At 27.3% G+C, this 20,237-nt stretch overlaps 1 protein-coding gene across 1 annotated transcript; it reads left to right on the top strand.

Moving 5' to 3' along the window:
- The first annotated feature begins 5,913 nt into the window (after window positions 1–5,913).
- On the top strand, window positions 5,914–16,813 carry LOC145838231 (DNA replication licensing factor MCM3-like). Its single transcript, XM_082945793.1, has 19 exons — window positions 5,914–6,020; window positions 7,328–7,443; window positions 8,186–8,308; window positions 8,620–8,725; window positions 9,288–9,473; window positions 9,861–10,024; window positions 10,435–10,639; window positions 11,199–11,342; window positions 11,596–11,742; window positions 11,996–12,156; window positions 12,478–12,528; window positions 12,758–12,822; window positions 13,071–13,203; window positions 13,702–13,882; window positions 14,230–14,370; window positions 14,900–15,012; window positions 15,291–15,343; window positions 15,730–15,914; window positions 16,658–16,813. The coding sequence occupies exons 1-19, from the start codon at window positions 5,934–5,936 to the stop codon at window positions 16,781–16,783; spliced, it is 2,487 nt and encodes an 828-aa protein (XP_082801919.1). The 5' UTR covers window positions 5,914–5,933; the 3' UTR covers window positions 16,784–16,813.
- The last annotated feature ends 3,424 nt before the right edge of the window (window positions 16,814–20,237 follow it).

The following is a 20,237-nucleotide window of genomic DNA, read 5'->3' as shown; positions in this document are numbered from 1 at the left end:
AACTATCTAAGATCAGTATAAAATGTAACTGTGTTGTTTAAAATTAAAGTATTTTATTTTAACTAAAACAAACTTATAATTTTTAAATTTAATCAATATTATTCCAAAAATAAAATCGTTAAGTAATTTATTAAGCTAGTAGCTTTAAGCTCAAAAAAAAGGTATAGTTTAATTAAAATAGTGTATAGTTATTAATTAGCTTTAAATTTAGCAAAGTTTTAGTTTTATTAGAACTTCTTTGATTTTGACGTATTGCCATATTATTCTGTATAAATGAATCTACTAAAATATTCGTTACTAAAGTATTATTGTTTATGTTACAACTTTAAATTTGTGAATGGTATTTGCTCAGCTCACCTGACGTGAAAACTTATGATTGTTAATTTATTTTATGAAAATCATACATTTAAAATGTTTTTAAGTTTATAACAGTTTTAAAAAAGTAAAAAGGCATTAAAAAATAATTATCTTTTATCTTGTACACTCTTTATAAAAAAAATCTGTAGCGGTTTATATATTTTTTTCAGCGTACGTGTCATCCAATGAGTTTTGATTTTTCAACATTAAACTCAGAGAATTTCTAAAGCAGACGTCAGGACTCAAGAGTCAGGCAGGCGCAGGACTCTTGCGCATTCAGGCCAAACAAAATAAGTTAAAAACTAACTAACAATAATTAAGAAAAAAAAAGTTTAAGTGATAAAATCAGAAAATAGTAATGTATACAGTTAAAATTAAAAAAAAAGTATAGTACTAATTTTATTTAGTAGTATTCTTATAAAACAAAGAACTTTTTTTAATTAAGAGATAAAGTTTATTTCATAAGCGTAAAACATATAATTTATTATGCTTCAAAAAATCAACAAAGTTTTTATTTCAAGTTCATTATATTTCTTTAAGTACTTTCAAATTCATCCTTAGCAAGTAAGTTGATTGAAACTAAAAATTGAAATGTTATTAGGTTACTGTTAAAGAAACATAGAATAACAGTCTTTGGTTTTATGTTTCATTTTCAGCTAAGTACATTTTGAAACAAAGTAACATTTTCGCGCCAGTCAGCTATACCTACTTGTTGCTGTAATTGTAATTTTTAATGTTAGCTTTTTAATATTTAAGGTGATGCATAAAATGCCATAAAAAATTATAAAGATTTAATATAAGTCTGTAAGTTCTACTTGTTGTCATTTTAATATTTCAAATTTTTAATTTAGGAAAAGTTTTAACAAAACACATGTTTTTATGGTTTATAAAAAATCAAAATTTCTCTATATTTTCAGTCTTTGTTTGATACAAATTTAATTAATATAGTTATTTAGAATTGTTACAAAAAAGTTTTCTAGATTGAAAATAATAATATAAACATAAAAATGTATAACATTCATTATCCATGTTTATTTACAAGTTTTTTTTTCTTGTTCTAAAAATGCTTAAGAGTTAATATTGGCTTTAGTCTACTTTCTTAAAATTTTAGTATCAAAACAAAATCTTAAAAACAAAATTTTGGAAAAGAGCATAAACTAAGTTTAGTTCTGTTTGCCACAACATAAAACTTGTTGTATAGCAAAATTAAATATGTTGTTATTAATTAATTTTCAATTTAAACATATTTGCAATAAACCTGGAATTTGATTATTTAAGCTGAAAAGTTAGGTTTTCCAATAACACAACTTCACTTTATACAAGTTGATTTTGATATATTAATTTTCTTAAAAATTTATATTTTAAAAACTCTTAACTGAAAAAGGAGTATGTCTTAATTGAGTTTTTCTAAGCTTCAAGATGCTTTTTATCGTTTAAGAAAATTCAAACTATTTTTTGAGATATGACCAGTTGAAGTCAGGCTGCATAATAGTTTCCCTATGGGAAGGGAAAACTGAAACAAAAAAAAAGACTATTTTGTTTAAAATCTAACTCCTCTTACATTTTTAGTATTCTTCTTCAAACTTTTACAATCTAATCTTTATATAATAACAAAAAGCGTTGCTTTGGACTTTAATTTTTTTTTTAAAATTTTTGTACTTTGAAAAAAAGACTTTTTTTAATTTTTGTGATAAAATTTTATTTTTATAATTTATTAAAATTCATAAGTAATTTTTTTTTCTTTTAAAATAAGGAACATTTCCTGAAAATTTAAAGAAGATTACTTGAAAAGTGAAGGAGAAGATAGATTTTTAGTGATCTTTGAAATTTCAAAGAAAATTGACCCCAAAAAATTTGGGGTCCATACGTTTGTATTGGAAACTTTTTATCAAAAAATAAAATATCTCAAAAGTTAAATGATGTTTTTGAATTCTGTAAAAACTGGCTTGTAGTTTGTACTTTATGCTTTCATATAAAACCAAAGTTTACTTTTGTAAATAAAATGTTGGAACCCCCTATGGCCTTATATATGAACATTTACAGGTTTGCCAAAAACCTTAAATCCTGTAAAAGCATGGAGTTTGATATTTTAGCAAAAAAAGCCTGGAAAAACCTAGAATTTAAAGAAATTTTGGTAAAAAACCTAGAAAAATTTAATTTTAACAAAAAAAAAAGGAAAATCCAGTAATTTTTATTTTTTTAAAGGTAAGGTAACAAAATTGTGAGTAGTTATAAAAAATCTACCATAGCATTGAAAAATTTATTAAATAATACATTTAAAGTAAATTAACTTTTTAGTATTTTTGTATGTTTTAAAACTAATGTTTTTAAACTAATTAAACTTAATTTTTTATACTAGAAATGTACCAATAACTTGTTTTTTAAATTTTACAAAAAGACCTTAGCCAACCTGTATTAGAGGTTAATTTGAATTAGAAGCTTTCATTTATAATAGGGTGACCATTTAAAATGGAATCCTAGATAAACCTTGAATTTGAATAAAAAGAAAAAATAAACTGAAAAACTGATAAAAGGAATTTGATACTTATTAAAAAATTTTTAAGAGTTTTAAACTAAAATCATTTAACAATTGTAGTTTTGAGTAACTTTACACATAATATATTGAATTGAGATAAGATATAAATCACATAGGAAAATATTTTTCAAATTTTTATCTTTTGTAAAACACATAATTTTTTACAAAAGTTATCATTGGCTCTTATTCAAAAACTTGGTAGTATAAGCTATAAGATACTTTTTTTAGAATAAAAAATGATCATTTTGCTTCAAGATTTAACCAATTGATATAAAAAAAATCTGATGCAACCATATGAAATCAAAAATTTTTAAGGCCAATTTTCTCGGAATTTTGAAAATAAATCTAAAAATCTATCTTGTTAGTTTTTTAGGAAATTACACAAAATTTTCAGGAAATGTTGTTTTTGATATAAAAAAAAATTGTAAAAAGCAAAAAAAAAAATTACGGCCAAAAAAAAAAAAACACAGTTTTTTGCTTCTTTAAACAATATTCAAAAAAAGTGTTTAACCCCCTGATGCCCTTAAAAGCTTTGACATTTTTATCTTCTATATTGACAATTTTAAATTATACATACTAAAATTTGAAGTTGATCTTAGTACATGTTATGAGTTTACAGCAAAAAAAAACTCAAATAGTTCCATCCTAAAAATAAGTTATGTGATACTAAACTAAGTTGTATGTTACCAACTATTAAATTTTTATACTTTTAAAAAAAAACTAGAAAAAAATCCAATTAACTATTATTTCATTGCATCAAAAAAACTATTAATCATTACATATATGTTACAGCTGAGATCATGGATAAGTTAATTCAAATTTAATTTAGTATTAAATTTTTGTGATGCAGGTTTGTTTTATAATACTGACTTTGAACAACAAAAATAAGCTTTTTGAAGCAATATTGTAATGAATTATTATAAATGAACTTTTAAATACCCCAAAATTTTATATATTTATTAATATATGGTACCTTGATGGAAATTTGATTAAAATTTTTTCTCTTTACTTACAGAATGCCTAAAATCCTAAAAAAAACCTGGAATTTACAATTAAGTATTAGAAAACCTCTAATTTGTGAATAAAAATAGGAATTTTGGACAATAATCATTGAAAACCTTCAGTCTTTTAACAATTTTTACATGTACAAAAGTTAATTTTTGATCTAAAAAAAATTCTATGCTAAAGATATTATTTTTTTTATCTTGAAAAACACATTTAAAGTGGCTTTAAATTATCCTTTCAATGTTGTAATACAAATTAAGAGAGTCATTTACCTTGTACTTATTTTATACTAAAAGTGACCCAAAACTTGTATTTTAAAAACCTGGAAGAAGTTTCTCAAAATAAATTTGGCAACCCTGTACTTATTTATAGTTCTTTTGACAACATAAACTACACAAAAAGTATATATTTTAGTTTTGAAGCTAGTATATATTTTAGAGCTATAAGTTTTGAAACTTTGGATACCAAGTTAGAAAGAAAGTTTCTTAAATGCTTAAAACTCACAAATTAACTGAAAACAAGAGTTAATAGATTTAAACTTAAAATGAAAAAGGACACTTTCTAATTTAATGAAATTTCACAGTTATAAGTTTACAATCTATAGAATTTGCTTTAAACTTATTTAGGGAGATCTTAAAAAAATATTATTTTTGCTTTCTTTTATTTATTAATTGATTAGCCTCTATTAAACTCGTATATCTAGATGTTATTTTTGTAAGCAAGTAGCTTTAAGAAGCATTAAAAAAGCTAAATTAAAAGTTTTATCAACTATTTGTATAAATCAATTTTACTCCTACTTTACTTGAAATGAATGTGAAACATATCTTGTCAAGTTAAGTAAACTATTTATTTTAACATACTTACTGTTAAAAGTTATTAATTATTAAATTTATATAATCTTAAATTGCAAATATCAAACACTAAGTAAGTGTATATATTTCTTATTTTAAATTTACTTATTTGGTTTTAAAAGTTATCACTAGTTAAACTATGCCACTTAGAAAATAATGAAATTTAACACTTAAAAAGTAACATTAGACTTTTCTAACTTTAGATAATAATGTCATTGATTTTTTTTCAGATATTAAAAAAAAACAAATGGCCCACAGAAGTTCATCGTTCAGCTCCTACGTGAGCTCAAACACAATCAAAACAGAAAACTTGGACGAAAACAACGAGGAGGACCACAAGGCCTACCTGCAGGAGAAGATAGAGCCGTGGCTCACCTGGGGCTTCTACCACCTGTCCAAGGAGAGACCGGACAAGCCGCTGGTGTGGTTCCACAACTTCCTCCTGCAGCACAAGGAGGACAGCGAACCGCCCTGCCTGGAGATCAGCGTTGATGGGGAGTCAAGGGGAAACGATGTTGAAAAGCACACCAAGCTGTCCTCCATGTCCACCAGGGCTTACTTGGACGCGACTGTGGTGTCCTATGTGACTTGTGGCATGCACGAGCTGTGGCTGGAGAAGCCGGAGAACCCCATTCTGTGGTTTGCAAACTACTTTTTGAAGCATGCAAATTCAAATGAGCCCCCCAAGCTTATGTAGTTTTGTGCTAAATTAATTTTGAATCATATTTTTTGAATTTATCTTCTTTGTTGTAAGACATCTTTTTAGTGTTAAACTTCTTTTTAGTGTTTTACTTCTTTTTTTGTAATTTAATAAATTTCTTCATAATAATGTCAGTACAAAGTAAAAACTAAATATTTTTTTTACAATTTAGGTAGTCATTATTTCTACCAAAGTTATTTTGCATATGTGTTTTTCAGTTTCTGAAAATAAATTAAACTTACGAGGCAATGTGGCAATGTTAATAAAACTATTTGAATTATTAATTTTTTAAATTTTTTAACAGATAGAACTGATAAATTTTATTTTGTGAATTGATTTATAATTATGTTTTACAACATTCATTAGGCTGAAATTATTTTGATTCATATCCTAAAAGTTTGTCTTTTGTGATTAGTAGGTACAAGTAGAATAATAAAACACAGTTCTTTTATTTATATTTAATTAGTTAATATAATAAAACAACATGGATACTGCAGCAATTCCAGAAACAGAAAATGAGGTTGAAATGAAAGAGGCAGAAAAACAATATCTTCAGTTTCTCGATGATGCTGTTAGTACTATACTTATTTTTTGAATATCAATAAAAAGAGCTTATTTAAACATTACTAACAATAGTAGTTGAGTGTTATAGATATAGATATTCATTAGATAATATTTTAGCTTATGATTTAAGATCTATGCTTTGTTTGAGTTTTAATATTTTTAACACTATTACTGATACATCAGATAGACAACTGTATGAACTACAGTGCTCAATAGACAAAAGCTTGATAATTAGAATTTTATTCAACAATTGTTACTTTAGCTGACACTGCTTCACCTAAAAGGATCTTCAGAGCTTTTTAAGTAACAATAAAATAATATTATTATTGTGATTTAATAGTGATCTGTTTATTTCATATTCAATATGCACATACTTAATTGAACTAAGGCCATGGTGGAGGGGGGTTGCCCATATTTTTTACAAGTTGAACTTATTTTATAGAGATTCTTTTAAGCTTCAAAATGCTTTTTATTGTTTAGAAAAATTCGAATTATTTTTTTGAGATATGACTAGTCAAAGTTGGGCCGCATAATGGGTTTCCTATGGGAAGGGAAAACTAAAACAGCAAAAAACAACTATTTTATTTAAAATCTATCTCCTCCCACATTTTTCAAGCAATCTTCAAAATTTCGCCGTCTAATCTTTATACAATAACTTATAAACATTACTTTGGACTTGAAAAAACTTGAATTTTTTTTTTTGAATTTTTGTCTTAAAATTTTTATTATTTCAAATTTTTTAAGTACATGAGTAACTTTTTTTTTTCTTTTAATATTAGGAACATTTCCTAAAAATTTGAAGAAAATTGCTTAAAAAATGAAGGAGGAGATACATTTTTAGTGAATTTTAAAATTTATCTTGAGAAATTTGTGGTCTATACATTTGTATCAGAAACTTTTTACAAAAATAAAATATCTCAAAAGTTAAATGTTATTTTTGAATTCTATAAAAACTGGCATGTAGTTTGTACTCAAAGCTTTCATATAAAAGCCAAAGTTAATTTTTGTAAAAATGTGTTGGACCCCCCTATGGCCTTAAAAATACATCATAAATATTAAGAAAAGTTTTAAATCACAAAAAAAGAAAAAGAGAATGGTCTTCTTTTAATGGCTTTACTTTTATTGTGTTAAGTCTAATGCTGTGTATGACAGTGTTTTAGAAAAAAAAAAGCGTGAAAGTTTTACAAGCTTCAAACATTCAAAAGAAATGAAACTTTTATCAATATATTACTATTTCTCCATATTCATTGTTACACTGATAAATTTTTAAGAGTTGTAATTTCTTTTGTTTTGAACAAAACAAGTGTATTTCAGGTTGTATCGGATGGAAAATACTCGCAATTAGTGCAAGCTATGATGGAAGAGGAAAAGTCAAGGCTTATTGTCAACATTAATGACCTGAGAAAAAGGAACCCAGTTAGAGCAAGCAGGTATATTTATTGTTTATTTGTAATATTATTTCTTATGTATTTACTTATAAATGTTGCAGTTTTAGTTTTTTTGTTTCAATAAAAAGTGTGTGCATTTTATTGTTTTAAAAAATTGCTATATTGTTTATTATTTTTTGAAACAAATTTAGAATTAGAATTTAAACATGGTTGCCAAAAATCTTGGAATTTAAAAATTTAGGCTAAAAAAACCTGGAAAAACCTAAAGTTTTAAACAACTTTTACATGTTAAGTAGTAAAATTTCGATTTGACACAAAAATCCATCATATAGATAAAATTATTGTCATCATCAAAACTTTTTAATTAAAAAACACATTTAAAGAAGCTTTTTAAGATATCTTTTTAATGCTTCTAAACTACTTAACACAGTTTATTTTACCTTAAACTTAATTTTAAGCTAAAAATAGACCCTGAAAGTGTAATTTTGAAAACCTGGAGAAAGTTTGCCAAAAACATTTGAATAAATTTAAAGTTTTTTACAAGAAATGCAATCATTTAAGTTAAGATTTCTAGATGACAATATTTACAATTCGTTTTAAATCAAAGAAAGTAAGGCTATAAATTCCTAACATAACATTTTATACAATTAAAAATTTATGTTAAACTTATTCAGATAAGCTTTTATGTTTATAGCTAAATAACTTTTAATAATGTACAGTAAAACAAAAAAAAATGTTTTGAATTGACAAATCCCTCTAATAATGTGTACAAATGTTTTCCAAGGTTGTTAGGCCGTGGTTTTGGAGAAATAATAGCTTTCCAGAATGCACTCAAGACTTGTGTTACCACAAATTCAATTGAATATGCCAAAAAATACGAAGATTTTCATATCGGATTTGAAGGAAGGTAATTTCAAAGTGTTGATTAAATTAACGTGGTATTAGTTTATATTTGATAGCATTTAAAATGATAACCTATTTATTAGTATGAAAAAATATTTGTACAATATAAAAGTTTATATTGATATTAAAAGCTACCTATTTTTTTAAATTCTCCATACATCATTATTTATATATATATTTAAGTATCATTGAAGCAATAAAAATTAACATCTCAACCAAAACGTTACCTGTTGTTTGAGTTGTGTAAAATTATGTATATAATTATTTTGTTTTTTAAAAGTTGGTATTAAAATTAAGTTTACAATATAACTGCAGTTTCGGTGCAAAGCACGTCACCCCGAGAACACTGACTGCCAGGCACTTGGGAGGACTCGTTTGTTTGGAGGGAATTGTTACCAAGTGCTCGTTGATGAAACAAAAAGTTTGCCTTTTTTGAAGTTTATTAGAAAATTGCTTTGTTCTATAGTTAATAAGTTGAATTTTTAATGATTTGATAATTTTATGTATATATATATATTTTTTTTTTGAAAGTTATTAAGCTTTGTTTTTATTATTAACTAAGTTTAACTACAAGTTTAGAATTTCTTGAAAGGTTTTTTATTTTATTATAAAAATTAAAATGTAAATTATATCTGTACAAATTCAATTTTTTTAATCATGTTTTAATTTTCATTAAAAGTTTAGTTTAAGTAATTTACTACTAATTTATATACAGCATTTTTATAAAAAATTTGTGACTGTTTTTAAGATTTAGTAATTTTCAACAATCAGTAACTTTTTTAACTATAGTATCATTTGAATGAGTATGTGTGCACTTAATATTAGAATAAAAATTTTGTATCTAGAAGTTGATTAATAATTCAAGTTTATAAAGGTTTAAACTCTTTGCCTTATTTTCACTCTAAGTCTTCAAAGAAAAACATAAAACAAAACGAAAATAAAAGTTTTTGTTTATCTTTAATTTTCTTTATTACTTCACACAGGTGGTGAAAACGTTTCATTTTTGCCCGGCAACGCAGAAGACGATCAGCCGTCGTTACGCGGACATGACGTCATACGCCATCCTGCCAACAAGCAACGCGTACCCTACCAAGGACGAAAACGGGAACCCCCTCGAGACGGAGTTCGGCATGTCGGTGTACAAGGACCACCAGACGCTGACCATACAGGTTTGATGAATAAATTAAATTTACCCATTGTTAAATGGTCTACTCGTATAAAATTTTTAAAGTTATGAGAAATATTTTAATCATAATTTTTCAAAGAGTAGACTGTATTTTTTCTTATAAAGGTTTACTTCTTTACTTTGGAGTATGATACTACGCATTTAAATTGGTCCATTAACTTGTAAACTACGGAAGATTCAAAAAAATCATTAAGTTTTTTTATTAAATATCTAGTAATTTTTGGATAGTTAATTGTTTTACAACGTTAAAAATGAGCCCTGTGGAATTCTCTATATTTGAAATTATCTGAAGTGGAAATGTGAGTTTTTTCTTCTCCCTTGAAAATTGCTATTTTGATTAAAAAATCTTAAAATAAAATTCCCCAAACAGGAAATGCCGGAGAAGGCGCCGGCAGGTCAGCTCCCCAGGTCCATCGACATCGTGACCAATGACGACCTGGTGGACCTGTGCAAGCCCGGGGACAGGGTCCAGATAGTGGGCAGTTACAGGTGCCTCCCCGGAAAGAAGAACGGGTTCACCTCCGCCGTTTTCAGGTTTGGGGAATATTTTTTGGTCTTGTGTAGTGTAGTTTTTAATTTTATGAGAAACAGTGGTGAATATTACATTTTTTAATTATTTTTTTTAGCCGAACCAAAAATACTCTAAAGAAAACTAGAATAGTTACACAGACAATTTAATTAAAACTCAGATTTTTAAAAGAGTTTACCAAAAATGACAGTTGAAATGATCCAGTGTTGCAGATTATACTACTTAAATTGCATTCATTCAGACCTTTACTCCTTACTGCGGCCAAAACTTTTAACTTTATGCACCAGATTACTTTTTGTATGCAGTACTTAAACCAACATGTCTGAAAACACCAAAGGAATATTTTCATTCACCGCACCCCGTCAGCAATCAACAAACGCAGTGGTGTTAAAAATATTTTATCTAATAAAAACAGGACGGTGCTGGTGGCGAACAACGTGAAGCAGCTCTCCAAGGACGAGGAGCCGCAGTTCCAGGCGAAGGACATCGACAAGATCAGGAAGTTCGCCAAGAGGAAGAACTCGTTCGAGCAGCTGGCCAACTCGCTGGCGCCCACCATCCACGGCCACGAGTACATCAAGAAGGCGGTGCTGTGCATGCTGCTCGGCGGCAGGGAAAAGGTTTTTAATGAAAATTAACTGAGTGGTTGAAATTAAAACGAGTCTTTTTGAAACGTTAAGGTGTTTTTCCTAATATTTGCCGAGTCATCAAAATAAAAAAGGTTTTTTTTTTTTCATAATTTTAATTTTAGTTATCAGAAAAAAAAAGTTTTTGATTATTTTTTATATGTTTAGGTAAGGTGGGTTAGGAATAAGAGAATAAATAAATAAAAAAAAAGATTTTAAAAATTATCTGATAGATCAAATATTAGGGGAAAAGCCTAGATGTTACAATCGGACCCAATTAAAACGGCTAGTTTTGGTGATTAGCAATCGTAATTGGGTAAATTAGTATGTTCAGCACTAAGTTGCGGGTATGATCGTTTCTAATCTTGTAAACATATATATTTTAGGTATATTCTTGGCAATGTTTAAGCAATTAGTACTATTTGTTTAGTGTTTAATATGTCATCATTTCAAATAATTAATAATGTATGAAGTTAAACAATTTAGTTTTTTGTTTAAAGCACTTGGCGTTTTGTATGGCATAAAAGCTCTATTCACTAACAATTTCTAACAGATTCTTGCAAACGGGTCGAGGCTTCGTGGTGACATCAACATCCTGTTGATAGGAGACCCTTCGACCGCCAAATCGCAGATGCTGAGGTACGTCCTCTGCACCGCGCCCAGGGCCGTAAACACCACTGGACGTGGTACCACCGGCGTTAGTTTGTGATGTTCAGATTCGGTTGTGAGTATTAGTGTTTGAATACAAATAAAGCTCTTTTTATTCAAAAGTGATGCAAAAGAATAAAAAAATTAAGAAACTCAAGATTGACGAAATTTAAACAAATCAAAAACCTTCAAAATCAAAACAAGTTTACGCTCCAAACTGTGTTGAACTGAAAACTTTCTCTCAATTAAAATACGTCTATTAACGTTTAAAACGTTCTCATACCGGGTACTTTCCCGCACAGGTGGGACTGACGGCGGCGGTGACTAAGGACGAGGAGTCGGGGGACAGACGGCTTGAGGCGGGGGCGATGGTGCTGGCGGACCGGGGCATCGTGTGCATTGACGAGTTCGACAAGATGTCCGACATCGACAGAACCGCCATTCACGAGGTTAGAAGTTTGTTATAAGAAGTTGCCATTGAATGAAAGTGTTTTGAATTATGGCTTTCAAGTATTTGTAACACAGTGTGAAAGCTCGTGTCTGTTTAGTTTGGTTAATTTTTTACAGTTTTGGTCTTTTATATTGCAAAATAAAAAATCATCCATTGTATACAAAACATTTCCACGTTGACATGCTATATAAAAAGCGAAAAATGTTTGATCGTTAATTTAAATTTTCCTCCAATACAAAACAACATTCAAGGTGATGGAACAAGGGCGTGTGACGGTGGCGAAGGCCGGCATCCACGCCAAGCTGAACGCCAGATGCTCGGTGCTGGCCGCGGCCAATCCGGTGTACGGAAGGTACGATCAGTACCGCCCTCCAATGGACAACATCGGCATGCAGGATTCGCTGCTTTCCAGGTTTCATTTGTGAAATTTTTTTATTTGAGTAAAAAAATTGTGTTTTCAATCTTTCTAACATTTACTGTTCTTGTTAATTTATTTAGTTTTATGTTAAACTTTTATATTAGGTTTATCCCGTTTTTACTATTTTTATATGCAATTTTTTTTGTTTAGCTAAATATTTTTAAAACATATAGTTTGAATTTATGTTTATTTTGTTAACATATCACCTCAAAAATATGTTTCTTTTTGCATTCTCTAAATTTTTATATTTATATTTTTTTCTTTAACTATCAAATAGGTTATTTAAAAATTTGGTAAACTATATTTTTTTCACAGATTTGATTTATTGTTCATAGTTTTAGATGAAATGGAAGCGGACAATGACAGGTTAATTTACTTAAAAACATTTATTTTGTTTATGTTTATATTTGTTTTTATATTATGCAAGTTATTTAATATGTATTTTAATAATAAAAAAATGTTGAAAAGCCGAAAAATATTGTTAGCATTTTTTCATGTCTTATTTTTGACCCAATTAATGTTAAAACATGTCTAAATGTATTTTTAAAAGAACAAATACCTTAATGTCTTATATGTATATGTGCTAATCTAACAGGAGAATTTCAGAGCATGTGCTCAGGATTCACAGATACAGAAATCCGAATGAGCAAGACGGAGACCGTTAGTTTGTTTGATGTTTTTGTGAAAAATTATAAAATCATAAATATAAAAAAACTATAAATGTATTAAACAATTAAAAAAAAAAGTTTAATGATTATTTTTAATTTTAATTTTTACCAGCGATAACTTAAAAAAAAAACTCTTTTATTGCCAGCGTTAACAGTAGCCAGGTATACCAAAACGATATTTATCTGTAAAAATACACACCTTTCAGCAATAAGTGTTCATCACTATGTTTCTATCCACAGCTCTTCCGATCAACGTCGGAGCCGAGATCTTGTCGACGGTGGATCTGGAGAAGGAAGAGGAAGAGGAGGAGAAGGAAACGCAGGTTTACGAGAAGCACAACGACCTGTTGCACGGAGAAAACAGCAGGAAAAAGTTTGATTGTTTGAAAGATGTTGAATTGTTTACTACATGATAGTTTTGAATATTAATCTCTGAATTGCATTGGCTGAGCATTTTCTTGTCGAGTTTTTGCTGAATATATTTTTCAATAAGCATTTTGATTGTACTCTTGTCACTTTTTTAGAGATTTATAAAAAAGTAAGCTGCAAAACGCAATATTAAGTTTAGTGTTGTAAAGTAAAAATAAGTATACTAAAGTTTCTACATTTTATTTTAAAGAATTTTTTTAAATTGTATAATATTTATTGATTTTAATTTGCAAAGTAAGACATTTTGCTTTAATGTTTGACATGTTCACATCATCAGGTACATATTTTTGAATCAGTAAATTTATCAAAACAAAAACTGTCCAATTTTCTAAAAAGAAAACAGCCTTAATTAGTAAAAGTTTTTACTAATTAAGGCTTAAATTTTCAATAAATTCTATACACATTTTGTTCAAGTTTTAAACCGTTAACATTTTCTTTCAAGGAAAAACCTTGTTACACGTGTCATTGTTCTTAACAGAACGGTGACAATGGACTTTCTGAAGAAGTACATCCACCTGGCCAAGTCGATTCAACCGCAATTGACCAAGAAGGCGTGCGAGAGGATTTCCGACGAGTACGCCAGGCTGAGGAACATGGATCAGGAGAACACCGACATTGCGAGGGTGAGACTTGTTTCATGTACAATGATTGCGTTTCTTTTAAACATTTGCGACTTTATTGAATCTTTTACGAGTTTAGTAAAGTAAGCTGAACAAGTTTACAAGAAATACTGTTTTGAGCCATGAGTTACAATTAAAAGTTTAATTTAAATGATAATTTTGGTAAAAGTTAATTTTATATAAAAAAAAAGAGTTATGTCTTCCCTTGAGTGTGCTCCCAGAAAACAGTAATAGTAGTTTGTTGTAGAGTTTCAAAGTCACTTTACTCGAATGGTATCTATTCCAACACCAAAGAAAATATTAACATAATAAAATTAATAAGTTGTTATTAAATTTCATTACATCAACAGACGACGCCGGTGACGGCGCGTACACTGGAAACACTGATCCGTCTGGCGACCGCGCACGCAAAATCGAGGTTCAGCCAGCAGATAAAGGAGGTCGACGCCGAAGCCGCCATAGAGCTCGTTCAATTCGCCTACTTCCATAAGGTTCGCTCAAATTAGAATATTAGTTTGTGTTAATGTATTTAGAACTGTTAATTGTTTTATGTACTTAGTTTTTCAACATCTGAATATAATTGTTGATATTAAAGTTTAATTAAATCAAAGTTAACTGATTGTCCAACTTAAAGTCTATAGCATCTAGCTAGAGTTTAAACTTATCCCATGCTAATTGTTTTTTAAATTTTTTTCTTTTAAATGAAAACTTTAGTTTTTAAGAAATTTTAAAACTCGAAAAATATCGTAATTCCAGAGTTTATATTCAAATTTAAAACAGTAAGTTTTTAAGATATTAAGTTTCTTAAGTCATTGCTTTTAAAAAACCAACCTAACTTCTGTATATTATGATAAAATTTACTCTTAAAGAAGTTAATAAACTATGAATCCTGTTTTTTTTTCGGAAGACAATTTTCTAAGAGTTATTTAAACTTGAATTTGTTAAGTATATTTATTTAACTAAGAGCTTGTGAAGGTTTTGCAAACTCTTATTTATCTAAAAATTTAAAAATTTTTATAGGTGGAGGAGAAAGTGCGTAAGAGGAAGCGTGATGACGTCACTAATGCTGACGCAAGCGATAATGACGATGACGACAATGATGATGATGAAGCCACCGCTCCTAAGAGACCCAGGTACGACGTCATAATGTGTTGATATATAATTAAAAGTTAAAAAAATTCTGATAAATGTTTAGTATATTTATCCATTCTCATCAGAACTTCCTACAACATAATTATTATTTACTGGTTTGTATTTATCTTGTTTGAGTTTTCTCTTCTTTATCATTCATTATTCTTGAAAATGTAAAAAAGTTTTAAAGTTTTAAATCAAAATTGTAATTAGTTGCTAAATCCTTTTAAACTCCCTAAAGTAATTTATTACTGCTTACAACAACAATAAAAACTAACAGAAAGTCCAGAAGAGCCGATGGAGACTCTGAAGACCCGTATAACTTCAATAAAGGTAATTTATTGTTGTAAAAAGTATTACTTAATATTATAAACTAGGTCTCTTCATAACATTTATAAATTATTTTGCATCATCTTCAAATTTTACATTGTTATGATTGTTAACGAAGTAATATATGCTTAAACATTGTATATTTTAGGGTTTTCAATAATTTTAGACACTAACATTATTGTAGATTATTACATTTTATTCTGAAAGCATGTAATGATTTTTATTGTTTCAATAGTGTAAGAAGTGAATTATTTTATTTTATAAGTATTTGATAAATATTTAATATTTGTTTTTTTTTCTATATTTTTATATAATTAGTCGTTGTAGTTTTATAATTTTTTCAATAAATTTTATTGACAACACTGTGTATCGTATCACCATGACAACAGACAGCGAAACAACCACCGGAGGAACCCAACCGTCAACATCGTCACTAGGGGGTGACACAACAGCCCCATCGAGTGATAATGCTAGTAACGTTACCATGACACCGGCAAAGCTGGAATCCTTCAAGAAGGCTCTTCACGACATTTTCAGGGAAAACAGGGAGGCCAGCCACATGGAAATTCCTGATGTTTGTTTTATTTATTTAAAATGTGTAGTTTGTATTGTTAAATTTAATTATAAATTAAAGAAAAAATAGTTGAGGTGTTAGACTTATAACAAGCTTAATTTAAATTGATTTTGTAAAAATAAATTTTGCGTTGGTAAAGCTGCCTTATAAACAAAAAAAAGTTATAGTCGTATTGTGTTATATTTAAAGGATAATTAGTTGTAATGTGTTATTTTAATTAATTTTTTTTACTGTCATAGTTAAGCTTGCAGCTTATTTAATAATAAAACTGTTTAAATTACAATTGAACTATTGCTTATAAAAAAATGTGAAAATTATTATTATTTAAAACAGTTAAAAGTTATTTGCTCATTAGTGTTGTAAAAAATACCTTTTAGTATAATAAAACGTATATGCATCTAATTTTTCATTCAAGTAATGAATAAAAAATATTTATTTTTTGAAAACATTTTTGGCTCTGCTATACTTGAAAATGATATACCACTAAGAAACATTTTTTTACTTGTTATTTAAAAAAGTAATTTATGTATATCAGTAATAAAAAATTATACTACTTATGTTTAAAGTAAGCGTAATTTGCTATAGTAAGCTAAGTTCTTAGTGTTCATTGTTTTAATAATATTATTGTTTTCTAAACTAAGCTACTAGGTACAGTCTTATGTCTTGATACTAAATTTTAAATATATTAAATCACTGTATATGTCTTAATATTAATGCTAAACTTATTTTTTTTCACTCTTCAGATAATGGCGCGTGCGAACGCCATGGTAACGGAATCGTTCACGCGTGGCGAGATCGACCAGTGCCTCTCTCAAATGCAAGACGACAATCAGGTCATGGTGGCCGAGAACACGGTCTTCCTTGTCTGATTCCATCGGGTAATTAGACTTCATCATTGATTCTACATCATTGATTCTACGGGCTAATTAAGCTTCAGATTTTCAACAAGTATGTGCTTTGTCATTGAGGTCTTCTGACATTTTACAAGATTAGTTAATTTTTATAAGATTTTGATGAAATTGTTCAAAATTTTAACAATAAAAAAATTAGAAATACTTTTTTTACAATAATTGTGGAACTATCTTATTTCTTAAGTGTCTTTGATTGTTGATTTTTACTGCACAATCTTGTAGATAATTTTTATGTTTTTAAACCCACAAAATGGTGCTTGAACTTTTTGAAACTAGTAGGTATGTTAATGAAAAATAAAATGTCTGTTAAAGAGTAGTTTACTTGTAAAGTATATTATAGGAAATGAATTTGATAAGAAATAATTTAGTTTCTAGTTAAAACTAATAAATCAAGTTATTTTTAATTTCATAATTGTCTATAATTTATGTCAAGTTTAAAGAAAAATTCATTTTGTTCGTGTTTTTTAATCGCTTTATTTTGAATAAAATTTAGTTTTTACAATTTTAGGTATTAAAACACTTTATGAAACAAATATTGAAAGCATAAAATCAATTATGATATTGTATATACAAATAGTTTGAAAGCTTATTGAAATTAATGTGTAGTTCTAAAAATAAGTTAAATATTTTTTGATGTTATAGTTTTTTTTTTGTTGCTTTATCACCTAATACCAAACTTTTTTAATGTCAAAAATCTATGTAAAAGTTAAAATTTTCGGAATTTCTTAAATTTTATATATTACACAAATATATTTTTGTTTTACGATTTCGTTGATTTTGATGTTTAATTTAAAATATCCGCTATAGATTTCCTCGGTATTATTATAAAATAACTTGGGTAATTTTAAATGACTATTTACCAAAAGCAAATATAACTTACTGTTTTTTAAATTTAAGTTTCTTGTTTTAAACACATCAGTACTAAAAATGTATTTAAAAAGATAATTTTACAACTTAAAATAACTATGGCTGGGTAAGACAAGTAGTTAATGATTATTAATGGAAAATAAATTTTTTCTTAATATAAAGTTTTGAAATAATCTATCCGTTAAAAAACTTTCTTTAAATAAGTTTTAGGTTAAATTTTAACATAAGAGCTACTATCTATGTTTTGTGCAGAACAAATGTTTTCTAATTCAACTTTCAAAACAGTTAAACTCTGTTGGTAAGCTTATGTACTTCTACTAAACTTTAAACTCCGCGCTACTTATAAAATTACTTATGTACAAGGGAGTAAAAAATAAATTTACAAACAAAGAGCAATAACAATTTCAAATAGATTAAATTTTCAAAAATTTGGAATTAGACAATTTAAGAAAAAAAAAAACCTGAAATTTAAAACGAAAATCACTTAAATACCTGAAATTTAAATTACTTTAACATGAAAAATTTATCTTGAAGATAAATTTTTTTGTATCAGTTAAAATTAAAAAGAAAACACATTTAAAGTAGCTTTACAGTATTCTTATAAACTTTTTATACCATAATACAGTCTTTTACCTTAATTTGAACTTTATATTAGAAATGAACCAAAAAACTTTTTTTTAAGCCCGGAAGAAGTTTGCAAAAAACCTTTGGCAACCCTGATGCAAAAATATATAATTTTGATGACATCATGTTTTTTAAATTAAGGGGTAGATTTTTGTAATTAAGATTGTGTAAACAAGCTAAAGTAGTGGCTAGGCCTATTATAAACGTTATGTTAGTTTTTTGTATTTGAGATTTTATAAACAAAAAAACTTGAATACACATAAACAAATTGTTTGATTTATAAAAAAGTTTATACTTGTAAACTTACAATAGTGGCTTGGCCTAATATATTTATTACGGGTTAGTACATATAAAAGAGTTCTGTACATACAAAAATAAAACTAGCTTGACTTATTGTATGTTTATTCATTAAAAATTGTCAACAAAAAACTATTTATTAATGAATTAGTTTTGAGTTTTAATTATGACAACTTTTGATTTGTGTTCAATACTTTGTTTTAATTTAATGGATAGATTTTTAGGCGATTAGTATGAAACATAGTTACATTCAGTTAATTTCAAATATTTATCACATAGTGTTTTTGATTACCTCCACATAACTAATAACAATATGATAAGAGAGGAGTTTCTAAAAAAAACAGAATGATATCACATATGTGAAGCTTAGAAACATTTTTTCAGCTAAAATTAAATCACTTCTAGTTCCATATTTTTATCATCATACTTAATCTAGGTCCAAAACACGGATTTGAAAGTAAATAAAACTGAGGATCAGAAAATCTACAAGCTCCATATTTCTGTGAATGAATTCAGATTATCATCCTTTTTAATTTTTCAGAAATTCCTCTATTTTTTCAACTTTGAACTATGCGGAAGTAATCAAAGAATTATGGGTACAATAAATTGTTAAATAAAAAGCAACAATGAAACTAATATATAATAATAAATTTGTAACGGGTTTCTTGTTTATTATAAATAAGCACTTATTACATAACTAAAAAAAAATTCAGGCTTAATTTTAAATAAAATTTATTCAATATACAGTAACCTCTCGCATCTTTACGCACTCGTGACGTTACGCACTCTCGTTTAGTTACGCATTTGAGAATTCTAAAAAAAACAAAAATTTTAAATTTTTTTAATATTGCACAAAGTAGGTTTATTGTTTTTTTTTAATTTAAAATATGTTTTTACATGCTAACTCACCTATCTATATCTTTAGACTTTGTAAATTTATGTTCCTTGACTAATTTATAAACATTTAGTTATATTTAAGTATATAAGAGATTGTCTTAACAATAAGATATTAAATTAAAATTCTGAAAGAAATATGACTGTGTTAAATAATAAAAGTATAATGAAATAATGAGAGTAAATAAATAAAAAAACAGCACGGTTACCCTATATATAAATAAACATCTAAAAAAGAAATCTAATGAAACCTAGCAAAAATTAGCAGTGATACTTAATAAATATAGAGCTTACAATTAACACAAATCCCAATTTTTTGTTATTATTATTAAAATTAGTAAAATTTTTCTACAATTTTTTTTGTTTTATATAGTTTTAAGTCCTTTATTTTTATATTTATAAACTAAGTAAACAATTTGTTAAAAGTGGCAAAGCCTCCAGACTGCTTTTAACTAGAAGCAATATTAAAAAACAGCCATTATAGTAAGTATACAGTAACCTCTCGCTTATTTACGCACTTTGTGTCCACAGAAAAACTGCGTAAAGATGTGAGAGATCGTAAAGATACGAGAGGTACCTAATATACTATAACGGCTGTTTTTTGATATTGCTTCTAGTTAAAAGCAGACTGTGGACTTTCCCACTTTTAACAATTTGTTTACTTAGTTTACAAATATGAAAACAAAAGTTAAAACTATACATATAAAAAATAGATTTAATTTTATATAAA

The sequence above is a fragment of the Thalia democratica genome, chromosome 6 (assembly GCF_965202585.1).
Source record: "Thalia democratica chromosome 6, ktThaDemo2.hap1.1, whole genome shotgun sequence".
Classification (NCBI taxonomy): domain Eukaryota; kingdom Metazoa; phylum Chordata; class Thaliacea; order Salpida; family Salpidae; genus Thalia; species Thalia democratica.
The sequence above is the reverse complement of the archived record's forward strand: the minus strand, read 5'-3'. Positions and strand labels throughout refer to the sequence as shown.

Coding starts and splice junctions, on each gene's coding strand:
- LOC145838231 (XM_082945793.1), top strand. CDS start 5,934: ATGGATACTGCAGCAATTCCAGAAACAGAAAATGAGGTTGAAATGAAA. Junction 7,444..8,185: donor AACCCAGTTAGAGCAAGCAG/GTATATTTATTG, acceptor ATGTTTTCCAAG/GTTGTTAGGCCGTGGTTTTG. Junction 10,025..10,434: donor TTCACCTCCGCCGTTTTCAG/GTTTGGGGAATA, acceptor TAATAAAAACAG/GACGGTGCTGGTGGCGAACA.